The sequence below is a fragment of the Salvelinus namaycush genome, chromosome 22 (genome assembly GCF_016432855.1).
Source record: "Salvelinus namaycush isolate Seneca chromosome 22, SaNama_1.0, whole genome shotgun sequence".
NCBI lineage: Eukaryota > Metazoa > Chordata > Actinopteri > Salmoniformes > Salmonidae > Salvelinus > Salvelinus namaycush.
In genome coordinates this window covers 30,019,824-30,033,594 of record NC_052328.1, presented here as the reverse complement: position 1 = coordinate 30,033,594, position 13,771 = coordinate 30,019,824, and the positions used below count along the sequence as shown (strand labels likewise).

Below are 13,771 nucleotides of genomic sequence, written 5' to 3'. Positions count from 1 at the left end.
GCAGAGAGTGAGAGAAAGCAGCTAAAGTGCCCGGTTTACAACTGAGTATTTACCCATTTACTTCTGAGACATAACAATAGTTACTTTATTCCAGAGTGACTATGCCGGAGATGTGAAGACGAACGTTTGCTCCCATAGTTAATGCCTAGGCTTTGGCTCAGCAGGATAACAAAGTGTTTTGGTTCAAACCCTGTCAGTCACAGCAACGAAAGCCTGTTTGAACCCATTAATCTTACTGGCTGAAATATAAAACTTGTTGATGTGAATCATATCAATGTTCAGTGAATTGACAAAGCATTCACAGACACTATATACATTTGTTCTGATCATTGGGTCTGGCTTCTGAGAGGATCCTATTTGTGATTCTGTAAAATTGCATTTAAAATGGGTGAGCTTATTAAAAAGAGAAGACATTTCACAACAATACCTAACTGTACAGCTGTCTATGAACTGACAATAATTGAAATTATTAAACTACAATATTCAAAAGGGTTTTGATATCTTTGTTGAATGATTGAGAGTGAATGGGAAAATGTTTGATGCTCTCACTGCAAAATATAACAAGATGATTCATTATATTACCTAATGATGTTTTCCTACTTGGAATTGACAAGATTTCATGCAATTGCACAAGACATGCATTCATTTACACATCCACACGCGCACGTACCAGACCTTGGTTCAAATACTATTTCAGGTATTTCAATTACTTTTCAACAATACATTTGAAAACAAGTATTCAGATAACCTTTGTTTGAAAAAACAAATAGTTGAATTTTGGAATGTATTTGGAAACACTCAAATACACAAAAAAAGTATTTAAAAAACAAAATACGCAAATACACATGTATTTGAACCTAGTTCTGGCGCACACACACACGTCTTCTCATAATCAAACTGTCACGTTCTGACCTTAGTTTCTTTTTATGTCTTTGTGTTAGGTTGGTCAGGGCGTGAGTTTGGGTGGGCAGTCTATGTTCTGTTTTCTATGTTGTTGTATTTCTATGTCTGGCCTGATATGGTTCTCAATCAGAGGCAGCTGTCGATCGTTGTCTCTGATTGAGAATCATATTTAGGTAGCCTGTTTTCCCACTATGGGTTGTGGGTGTTTATTTTCTGTCTAGTGTCTGTTCACCTTACATAACTGTTTCGTTTTTTCTTATCGTTGTTATTTTGTGTAGTGTTCAGTTTGAAATTAAAATATGACGAACACTTACCACGCTGCATTTTGGTCCTCCTCTCCTTCCACCAACGAGAATCGTTACAGAAACACTCACCAACACCGGACCAAGCAGCCTGGTAAACGGGAGCAGTGCAATCTGGACTCATGGACATGGGAGGAGATACTAGACGGCAAGGGACCCTGGGCACAGGCTGGGGTATATCGCCGCCCCAAGGAAGAACTGGAGGCAGCGAAAGCTGAGCGGCGGCGATATGAGGAGGTAGCACGGCAGCGCGACAGGCACGAGAGGCAGCGGGGAGACGGGGAGTGTGGCAGAGTCAGGTTGGAGACCTGAGCCCACTCCTCGTGCTTATCGTAAGCAGCACGTTACTGGTCAGGCACCGTGTTATGCGGTTAAGCGCACTGTGTCGCCAGTACGCGCTCATAGCCCGGTGCGCTATAGGCCAGCCCCCCGCAAGTGTCATGCGAGTGTGGGCATCCAGCCAGGGCGTATTGTGCCGGCTCAGTGTGTCTGGTCTCCGGTACGCCGTTTCGGCCCAGGGTATCCTGCGCCGGCTCTGCGTGCTGTGTCTCCGGGGCGCTGGGAGGGTGCAGTGCATCCTATGCCTGCGCTCCACTCGTGCCGGGCGAATGTGTGCATTGAGCCTAAGGGAGAGGTGCGAGTGGTATGCACCAGATCTCCAGTGCTCACCCACAGACCGGTTCAACCTGTGCCTGCACTCTGGAGGGTCCGGGCTAAAGTGGTCATCCAGCCTGGAGGAGTGGTGCCAAGGCTGAGCACTGTGCTCCCCCACAGCCCGTTCCTTCCGGTGCCTCCTCCAAGCACCAGGCCTCCTGTAGGTCTCCCCAGCCTGGTGGGTCCTGTGGCAGCCCCACGCACCAGGCTGTCTCTCCGTCTCCTCCCTCCAGGTTCTCTCTCCAGGCCAGAGCCGCCCGTCTGTCCTGAGCTGCCAGAGCCGCCCGTCTGTCCTGAGCTGCCGGAGCCGCCCGTCTGTCCTGAGCTGCCGGAGCCGCCCGTCTGTCCTGAGCTGCCGGAGCCGCCCGTCTGTCCTGAGCTGCCAGAGCCGCCCGTCTGTCCTGAGCTGCCAGAGCCGCACATCTGTCCTGAGCCGCCCGTCTGTCCTGAGCAGCCCGGAGCCGCCCGTCAGTCAGGAGCTGCCGGAGCCGCCCGTCAGTCAGGAGCTGCCGGAGCCGTCCTTTCACTACGGCGCTGCCGGAGTCGCCCTTCACTACGGCGCTGCCGGAGTCTCCCGCCTGTCCGGCGCTGCCGGAGTCTCCCGTCTTTTCGGGGCCCGCTGCAAGGGTTCCCAGTCCGAGGTCGGCGGCGAGGGTCGCCGCCCCAAAGGCACCACTTAAGCGGGCAAAGACTATGGTGGAGTGGGGTCCACGTCCCGCGCCAGAGCCGCCACTTCGGACAGAATCCCACCCAGACCCTCCCCTATAGGTTCAGGTTTTGCGGCCGGAGTCCGCACCTTTGGGGGGGGGGGTACTGTCACGTTCTGACCTTAGTTTTTTTAATGTCTTTGTGTTAGGTTGGTCAGGGCGTGAGTTTGGGTGGGTAGTCTATGTTCTGTTTTCTATGTTGTTGTATTTCTATGTCTGGCCTGATATGGTTCTCAATCAGAGGCAGCTGTCGATCGTTGTCTCTGATTGAGAATCATATTTAGGTAGCCTGTTTTCCCACTATGGGTTGTGGGTGTTTATTTTCTCTGAATAGCACAGCACAAAGTAAGAATGTAGCACAGTAACGCTCAGCACAGTACAGCACCGCTCAGATCAACACAACACAGCCCAATACAGTATAACACAAGCTAGAACAGAACAGAACAGCACAACACAGAACACCAACCTGCTAGATTTTAGTTGTTCTACTCATCTAGACTACTAATCTCTCTCTCTCTCTCACACACACACACACACACACACACACACACACACAGACACACGCACACACACACACACACACACACACACACACACACACACACACACACACACACACACACACACACACACACACACACAGTGTATGCATCCAGAAATGAGAGCTGTTTATATCAGTCTCTTTGTAATTAAAGCTGACATTTACATTTGTCATTTAGCAGATACTCTTATCCAGAGCGACTTACAGTTAGTGCATTTATCATAGGATAGCTTGGTGAGACAACCACATATCACTGTCATAGTAAGTAAATGTTTCCTCAAGAAAGCAGCTTTACGGTACAGTTATTGAAAATCTGCCAACATCCATCAAAAACAGAGCCAACATCCATCAAAAACACAGCCAACATCCATCAAATACACGGCCAACATCCATCAAATACATGGCCAGCTGTTTATATCAGTCTCTTCCTAATTAAAGCGGACATCTGCCTCAGCTTTACGGTACGTTGTTGAAAAAATGGCAACATCCATCAAATACATGGCCAACATCCATCAAATACATGGCCAACAACGGCCAACATCCATCAAATACATGGCCAACAACGGCCAACATCCATCAAATACACAGCCAGCTGTTTATATCAGTCTGATCCTAATTAAAGTTGACATCTGCCTAAGCTTTACGGTACGTTGTTGAAAAGCTGGCAACATCCATCAAATACACAGCCAACATCCATCAAATACACGGCCAACAAGGGCCAACATCCATCAAATACACGGCCAACATTGAATTACAGAGCGTACCTGGGTGTGTGTATGGCCCCATACAAAACAGTATGATGGTAGTTTGAACCAACTCAGTGGCCTTGTGGCTAGAGTGTCTACCCTGAGATCGGAAGATTGGGAGCTCGATTCCCGGCCGAGTTATACTAAAGACAGTAAAAATGGGACCTGATGCGTCTCTGCTTGGCACTCAGAATTAATGAGATAGATTGGGGTAGACTAGCGTCCAGGGGGTGTACTTGTATATCAAGCTGCCTCACGCTACAGAAACAGGAGATCCTGCTCCTATGAGCTGTTCTGGACGCTACAGAAACAGGAGATCCTGCTCCTATGAGCTGTTCTGGACGCTACAGAAACAGGAGATCCTGCTCCTATGAGCTGTTCTGGACGCTACAGAAACAGGAGATCCTGCTCCTATGAGCTGTTCTGGACGCTACAGAAACAGGAGATCCTGCTCCTATGAGCTGTTCTGGACGCTACAGAAACAGGAGATCCTGCTCCTATGAGCTGTTCTGGACGCTACAGAAACAGGAGATCCTGCTCCTATGAGCTGTTCTGGACGCTACAGAAACAGGAGATCCTGCTCCTATGAGCTGTTCTGGACGCTACAGAAACAGGAGATCCTGCTCCTATGAGCTGTTCTGGACGCTACAGAAACAGGAGATCCTGCTCCTATGAGCTGTTCTGGACGCTACAGAAACAGGAGATCCTGCTCCTATGAGCTGTTCTGGCTCGCACAAGCCAAGGCTCCTTACTTACTTATAGTTTGTCGGTTGCTGGTAGTCAGTCCTAACAATGTAAATTCACACTCAAATTTTGGAACTAACAAATCTAACATATCATTTGTGATGGGTTTGGAGTTGATGAGTTTGTCAGCATAATCAGATTGGATTGAATAAAAAAACAAGGCTTTCATGTCTTCCAGCCTAAAACAAACCAAGGCAGTGATAGAGAGGCAAAAATGGAACAGCAAAACAGCTAGAGTCAATTCTAGTAAAACATTGTTCTCCGCAGCTGTGGAAATGTGAATCAACTGCATGGTCATTCAAAAAAGATCTTGTGAAACATCACAACAAAGTAGAAAAATATATGGAAAATAGAAATCCAATATGGATGGTTTTAAGAGATAGATGGGAGGGGTTGAATGGAGCTGAAGGTTGGGACTAATAACAACTAGTAACAAGATAACTCATGTAAAACATACTGTGTCCGTAAAACGTATATAGGTTCAGAACTTTTGTGAAAGAGCAAAGTTTGAAAGATATTGCAAATAGAAATCAAACCGGAATGACATCAGAAATAGATGGAAGAGGTTGAGGGTAGAGGAAGGACAGGAGTTAAAACAAACAAAATATAACTATTGTAAAATAGACTGTGTCCATAAAATGTATATAGTATGTATATGTCACGCCCTGGCCTTAGTATTCTTTGTTTTCTTTATTATTTTAGTTAGGTCAGGGTGTGACATGGGAAGTTTGTGTGTTTTGTCTAGTTTAGGGTGTGTGTATTGTTTAGGGGGTGTTGTATAGTGTATGGGGTTGTGTTCAGGAGAGAGTTCTAGGAAAGTCTATGGTTGCCTGGTTTGGTTCTCAATCAGAGACAGATGTCATTAATTGTCTCTGATTGGGAGCCATATTTAAGGCAGCCATAGGCTTTAGGTGATTGTGGGAGATTGTCTATGTTGAACATAAGTAGCTTGTGTGTGCACTTTCGTTTGTAGCTTCACGGTTGTTTGTTGTTTTGTATAGTTTGTATAAGTGTTTCGTTTCGTGTTCATCTTCGTCGTAAAATAAAAGAAGATGTATTCATATCACGCTGCGCCTTGGTCCATTCATTCACCTCAAGACGACCGTGACAGAATCTCCCACCACACATGGATCAAGCAGCGTGAGCGGAACCAACAACAGCGGCAAAGTAACCAGGACTCGTGGACATGGGAGGATGTATTGGACGGCAAGGGTTGCTACACATGGGAGGAGATCCGAGCTGGAAGAGATCGCCTTCCATGGGAACAGCTGGAGGCGATTAGGAGAGCAGAGGCAACTGGAGAGAGGAACCGAAGTTATGAGGGTACCCGACTAGCAAGGAAGCCTGTGAGTAAACCCCAAAAATTTCTTGGGGGGGGGGCTAAGAGGTAGTGGGCCAAGGGCAGGTAGGAGACCTGCGCCCACTTCTCAGGCTAACCGTGGAGAGCGGGAGTACGGGCAGACACCGTGTTACGCAGTAGAGCGCACGGTGTCTCCTGTACGTGTGCATAGCCCGGTGCGGGTTATTCCACCTCCCCGCACTGGCAGGGCTAGATTGAGTATTGAGCCGGATGTCATGAAGCCGGCCCTACATATCTGGCCACCAGTGCGTCTCCTCGGGCCGGTTTACATGGCACCAGCCTTACGCATGGTGTCCCCGGTTCGCCTACATAGCCCGGTGCGGGTTATTCCACCTCCCCGCACTGGTCGGGCGACGGGGAGCATTCAACCAGGTAAGGTTGGGCAGGCTCGGTGCTCAAGGGAGCCAGTACGCCTGCACGGTCCGGTATTTCCGGCGCCACCTCCCCGCTCCAGGCCAGTACCACCAGTGCCTACACCACGCACCAGGCTTCCAGTGCGTCTCCAGAGCCCTGTTCCTCCTCCACGCACTCTCCCTATGGTGCGTGTCTCCAGTCCAGTACCACCAGTTCCGGCACCACGCACTAAGCCTCCTGTGCGTCTCCAGAGCCCTGTACGCACTGTTCCTTCTCCCCGTACTCGCCCTGATGTGCGTGCCCTCAGCCCGGTACCACCAGTGCCGGTACCACGCACCAGGTCTATAGTACGCCTTGAGAGTCCAGTGTGCCCTGTTGTTGTTCCCCGCACTAGCCTGAAGGTGCATGTCCTTAGCCCGGTACCTCCAGTTCCGGTACCACGCACCAGGCTTACAGTGCGTCTCAGCCGGCCAGAGTCTGCCGTCTGCCCAGCGGCGCCTGAACTGCCCGTCTGCCCAACGGCGCCTGAACTGTCCGTCTGCCCAACGCCGTCTGAACTGTCCGTCTGCCAAGCGCCGCATGAACTGCCCGTCGGTACTGAGCCTTCAAAGCCGCCCGTCTGCCATGAGCCTGCAAAGCCGCCCGTCTGCCATGAGCCTACAGAGCCGTCCGCCAGACAGGAGCCGCTAGAGCCTTCCGCCAGACAGGAGCCGCTAGAGCCTTCCGCCAGACAGGAGCCGCTAGAGCCTTCCGCCAGACAGGAGCAGCCAGAGCCTTCCGCCAGACAGGAGCAGCCAAAGCCTTCCGCCAGACAGGAGCAGCCAGAGCCTTCCGCCAGACAGGATCAGCCAGAGCCTTCCGCCAGACAGGATCAGCCAGAGCCTTCCCCCAGACAGGATCAGCCAGAGCCGTCAGCGAGCCATGACCAGCCAGAGCCGTCATCCAGCCATGACCAGCCAGAGCCGTCATCCAGCCATGACCAGCCAGAGCCGTCATCCAGCATTAAGCCATCATCCAGCCAGGATCCGCCAGAGCCAGCCAGCCAGGATCCGCCAGAGCCAGCCAGCCAGGATCCGCCAGAGCCAGCCAGCCAGGATCCGCCAGCCAGCCAGGGTCAGCCAGCCAGTCCGGTGTTGTCCCTCAGTCCGGAGCTGCCGTCCCTCAGTCCGGAGCTGCCCCTTATCCTGGTGCTGCCCCTTATCCTGGTGCTGCCCCTTATCCTGGTGCTGCCCCTTATCCTGGTGCTGCCCCTTATCCTGGTGCTGCCCCTTAGTCCGGTGCTGCCCCTTAGTCCGGTGCTGCCCCTTAGTCCGGTGCTGCCACTTAGTCCGGTGCTGCCCCTTAATCCAGTGGGGTTAATTTGGAGGGTGGCCATTTGGAGGAGGATACGAAAGCGGGTAGTGACTATGGTGGGGTGGGGACCACGACCAGCGCCAGAGCCGCCACCGTGGACAGACGCCCACCCAGACCCTCCCCTAGACTTTATGCTGGTGCGTCCGGAGTTCGCACCTTGAGGGGGGGGTTATGTCACGCCCTGGCCTTAGTATTCTTTGTTTTCTTTATTATTTTAGTTGGGTCAGGGTGTGACATGGGACGTTTGTGTGTTTTGTCTAGTTTAGGGTGTGTGTATTGTTTAGGGGGTGTTGTATAGTGTATGGGGTTGTGTTCAGGAGAGAGTTCTAGGAAAGTCTATGGTTGCCTGGTTTGGTTCTCAATCAGAGACAGATGTCATTAATTGTCTCTGATTGGGAGCCATATTTAAGGCAGCCATAGGCTTTAGGTGATTGTGGGAGATTGTCTATGTTGAACGTAAGTAGCTTGTGTGTGCACTTTCGTTTGTAGCTTCACGGTTGTTTGTTGTTTTGTATAGTTTGTATAAGTGTTTCGTTTCGTGTTCATCTTCGTCGTAAAATAAAAGAAGATGTATTCATATCACGCTGCGCCTTGGTCCATTCATTCACCTCAAGACGACCGTGACAGTATAAGCTGGAAGTAGAAGACTAAGCGTTGTTGTTATATATATATATATATATATATGTATATATGTATATATATATATATATATATATATATATATATATATGGGGGATTGGAATTGATGCAAACAATTACATTGATGGAAGCTACAATCTATCTGCAACATTAAAGCTGATCTACCCCCTTCTGACGAACCAAGAGAGAATGAGGTGACCAACTAGAGTTAATTAGTTAATAGAATGATCACGGTGCTACGTAGGCCTACATTCAGCAGCTGCTGCAGCAATGATTCTGTATAGCAGCTGCCATTAGTTTAATGAGACTGTGATTTACAGCAGTAGCTAATTCATCACCCAGGGTTCAATCAACATGAACTAACCAGGTCAGCAACGCCATGGAAAATAACCTCAGCTACTGTTTGTTAGTAGGCCCAGGGAGATGGTGTTGCATTTTTACTGTTCACCATGTTTTATTATGTTGGTGTGTATGTTTGCCTGGCAATGTTGGCTGTTTGCCCAGCAACAGTCTAACGGTCTGTATATGCACTCAAACACATCCGCCGGCACACACACACACACACACACACACACACACACACACACACACACACACACACACACACACACACACACACACACACACACACACCATGGAGAACAACCAAAACATAATACGAGAAATAACAAAGAATCCATCACTTAGATCAATAACAAGGTGTGATTTACAGCCACTCAACATTTAACTGTGTAGCCTTCACCCTCCACTCCCACATTAACACCCTGGTAATGTCTCTACAGGGACTGTCGTTGGGATTAGACAACAGCTCCTTTCACACACGGTACCGATGAACACCATGGTACCGATGAACACCACGGTACCGATGTGCACCGGCTCAACTCAAGCACTGGTCCATGGACAGCAGCTCACTCAAAATAGCCGCAAACCATCCTATACAATAGACAGCAGCAAAGCACCCAAGATGGCCACCACCTACATCGTCATACTGTATAATACACAACTACTCACCCCAGATGGCCACCATGTAATCCTACATCGTCATACTGTATAATAGACAACTACTCACCCAAGATGGCCACCATGTAATCCTACATCGTCATACTGTATAATAGACAACTACTCACCCAAGATGGCCACCACCTCATCATCTTGGATGACCTCCAGGGATCCTGACACCACGAAACAGAGGCTGTCCACGCTCTCCCCGGCATGGTAGATGAGGTCGCCAGGGGCACAGTGGATAGTCTGGAACTCCATGGCCAGGGCACGCAGGCACCCGTCACTGGCCAACCTGAACGCAGGGTGTTCTTTGAAGACTTTCCTGTTCAGGTGGACGCAGATATCTGCCCTCATGTCCTTAGGACATATCTGCAATACCTGGGACGGGGAGAGGAGAGGGAGAGAGGGATAAGAGTTAAATAGCCTAATTGTATCACCTTCTAAACTCATGGTCTTTGGTGAACCAGTAGTTTCTGACTGGCAGCCATGATAGCGTTTAGATATATTACTTTAAAATCTTTATTGTGAAATATTCTAAGGGTGTCGCAACAAGGCAACCAACCAAAAACAGATTGCTAACACTTATAATAGCAACAAAATGAAATCTTAGCTAGACTTTTAATCTTGTATTGAGTGATAATGCACTTAAAATTAAAAGAATTTACCACATTGACAGATCACTTGTCTTATTTTAACCTAAAAAAGACTTGATACAAGGTGGAATAAGATAAAACACTATTAAAATGATCGTACTCCACTTCTATCAAGCCAATGCGGTAAGATCATTTATCTTGATAAGAAAAAAGTAATTTTAAGAGCATTATAACTCAATACAAGATTTTAAAAAATCGAGCTAAGATTATATTTTTTGCAGTGCATCAACAACAACCACCATCATCATACAGTAATGGTGCACATTGGGCAAAAGTACAAGTTAGAGGGGCACAGAAAATACAACAGTACATCAATGTTAAAATCTTGTTATTTTAATCTTCTTTTTCTGTCTTAAAAAAGAGGAAGTATAAGTGTATAGACTAACACCAACAATGTTTTAAGCTTAGTGGTATGGGTTACAGTTAGTTAAGTATGTGAACAGAGCATAATCACCCAGAACTACCACTCAAACCAGCCTCCTCTCTACAGGCCTGGCTGGGATACTGTTGTTGTCACAGCAACAGCCACAGTTAAACACCTGGGAGGCTGAGGTGAGTCCATGTGTGATAGCAGAGAATCGCTCATCCATTCTCTCTACGCTGTGGAAGAAATGTGCCTGGAAGCTTACATAGTGTTGCTTTCTACTGTGACTGAGGCAATCGCAAAGCATACAGCATAGGAATGTGCCTAAAACCTGTACTGAACTGCACATACTCACCCCAGCTATCAGGCAGCCCCAAAAGGACAACACACTGTATTTTACATTTTTATTTAACTAGGCAAGTCAGTTAAGAACAAATTCTTATTTACAATGACGGCCTACCCCGGCCAAACCTGGATGACGCTGGGTCAAATGTTTCACTTATTAGACACATTTCTTACATTGATTTCCTCACTGTTTTTTCTGTAAACTGCTCATAATTGGTTTAAAACCATGTCACATTCAGGCATTTAATTAATTGGAAACAAATTACACATTGGTTCAAAATACCACCAGTTTGCTAATCAGCCCATAACAGGGTAAAGTCACTTGTCATAAACTAACACCAGCTGTCATGACTAATTATAATAATCAGTTAATATGACAGTTACAGAGCATTATCCATTAACTCAACACCAACACTCAACACCCTCCCCCACACTCCCACCCCAAGTGGACTGGTCAAGCACATAGACACACAGAGGCACAATCACCACAATACAAAGGGGCCAGCTAGCTGCGGAAGCTACCATGCAGGAGAACCAACCAACCAACGCGGGTGGGGGGGGGGACAGCATGCAAGCCAAGGTAATGAATGTCAGGCTTACAGTTTGAGATACCTTTTCAGTATCTATGCCCCGGGACATGGACCAGGTGGAGGCGATGTAATCCATGACCCTCTCGCTCAGCCCCTTGGGCACCTGGTAGAGCTTGAGGAAGTCACGGACGCTGTTCAGCATCTCGTGGTAACGGTTGGTGTTGGCGTACATCTGCTGGAAGATGGTGGTGACGTTACCGAAGATGGTGGCGTAAAGAAGGGCTGTGAAAAAAGAAAAAGAAAGACGAGGAGGGAGAAACATTGAGAACATTTAGAGAAGATTACCTAGCAAACCAAAATAGGTTGTGTGAGAGTTCCCAGAACATTCGTTAGGTCACGGCAAATGTTCTCATAACACAAAAACTGTCCATTTTGTATAAAACATTCACCTGACCACAGTAGAATTCCACATGACAGTTGAGTCACGGTATTCCCGTTTTATGCACGCTGGACATGCTTTGGTAGTACCCAATTTGATAACAACCATCAGGTCATAATGGCCTGGTACTTATGGCTCTATTGTCCCTCTAACCACTCTAACATCAAAGAAAATGCCATTGAAAATCACATCAAACACATATCCAAACAGTAGGCCTATCCTACTTTTAAAACTCACCTCACTGTGACCAATCTGAAGAAAGAAGTTCAACAGCAGGTTGAAACAGTATAAACCATGGTTGTTGTGGATGTTTCAACGCCTAGCACCACAAAAAGGACAGTGCTTTCTAATGTGATGATTCATTCAAAACACTCATATGCATATTATAGTTTATGCATAGGTTTATGAGCCCAAGCCCGATAAAGAAAAACTATTAAAATGATTGTGCCATTATACAGTGCAATAATTGGTCTAGCCTTTGAGTGGACTGTATTATTATGCATACTGGATGGACTGGTTACCTTATGCTACGCTCCAAAATGTCAATCCATGGGTCTGGGAGACAACGTATAGCCCAAGGCGATGCTCTTGGTTAGTTGATTGTGTATGGCGGCTTACAGTTATCCTACAATTAGTGCATTTGATTTTGAATAGCCTAGTAATAGGAACATTTTTATATTTTCATAATTCATTGGGTGACACATTACTGTACCTTAACCTAGTCAGAATATCTCACCACCATGTGTTTCCAGCTCCTCCGCTCTGTCCTTTATTCCTTTCTTGAGCGGGCAGACGGGCTGTCAACAGTTTTAGTGAAATGTTTCGTTGCGAAAACCTGTTACTATCGATGTTCCCTAACATATTTCACGTGGCCTCCATTCGCTATTCGACTGCATAAAGATGATATGTATGTCCCTGTTCCTGCCCATTTTGATAATGGTCCATTCTAAATGGAAAGACAAGATTCAACTGAGAATAGTCCGATGGGTGAAAATATGATCAGTTGATGAGAGAACAGCTGTGGAGCCTGGGGTAAGGAACAGAGTGCAAGCTATTTTTCTACTTTCTCAAATCATCAATAGCCTATAGTTATACCATGCAGCTCTTGGCATGTCTTATATATGTTTTGACTTCTAAAGTTTGTATCATTCACAACTAAAGTTGCCAAATAACTCTAAATCTAGCATATACCCGTTTTAAATGATCACGCTCCGGAATGGGGAAAATATCCTTTCCATTTTATTCAGCTCAGTTCAATTATATTCTTATTAGTATGAAATTATCTAAAATAATTGCATGGGACTTAATAATATATTGTCAGCTAAATTACCAAGCCTACAGCCTATGGTATGGAGCATAGCCAGACAACAGTAGGCCAACTCATTCTGTTCTTCTGAAATACATTTTCTTCATATCATGTTTCTTTAAACCTGACTAAAATTAATAATGGATTTATTGTGATGGTATATATTACATTTATTTATTATACTTTTATTAAAATGTAGACGTTCCAAAAGGTGCGCATCAGCTGCTTGTATGCCTGGAGATGCTAAACGTGTTTATGTTAATTAACGGTCAATTACCTGAACCATGATACCAGTCTTTTGAAAGAACAATAACCAGACAAAATGTCATGACCGCCACAGCCCTACCTACAACACATTTAGCCTGTTATTTAATGGTTCCCATAATGTTTCATTAGGTTGTGGGAACAGTCTGGTGACAACATTGTGGGGACATCACAAAAGATATGTTCCCAAAACACAAAAACTGTCTAGTTGTGTGGATGATTCTACAATGTTTCTTTGCTACTGGCGACAACAATGTCATACTATTTTTGACCAGACAGAATCAGATAGATGGGCTACAAATACAGAGGGGCCCTGTTTTTCTCAAATGGATGCTTTCTCCGAAAATAATTAAACACAGAGACGAAAACATAAAATAATGAGTACATTTCTTGGGGAAGCCTGGCTTCCCTTTGCATCCATGAATACACTCCAGTGCATTTGACCTTGTTTTGCCTGTCCTCAGGTACTTAAATATAACATTTTCTAAATGTTCTTGAAATTATGACCTAATATTACCACAACATGCTCAGCTGTAGCTCCTTAAAGCAGATTGGAATACATCCC

At 46.5% G+C, this 13,771-nt stretch overlaps 1 protein-coding gene across 1 annotated transcript in view; it reads right to left on the bottom strand.

The window, feature by feature from the left end:
* The window catches only part of LOC120017837 (potassium voltage-gated channel subfamily H member 1-like), a 99,264-nt gene that overhangs the window by 36,563 nt on the left and 48,930 nt on the right, over window positions 1–13,771 (bottom strand). The window contains exons 10-11 of the mRNA XM_038960802.1: window positions 11,280–11,479; window positions 9,431–9,683 (exon numbers count right to left, since the gene is read on the bottom strand). Coding sequence (XP_038816730.1) covers window positions 9,431–9,683; window positions 11,280–11,479 — 453 coding nt within the window. The remainder of the gene's footprint in view (window positions 1–9,430; window positions 9,684–11,279; window positions 11,480–13,771) is intronic.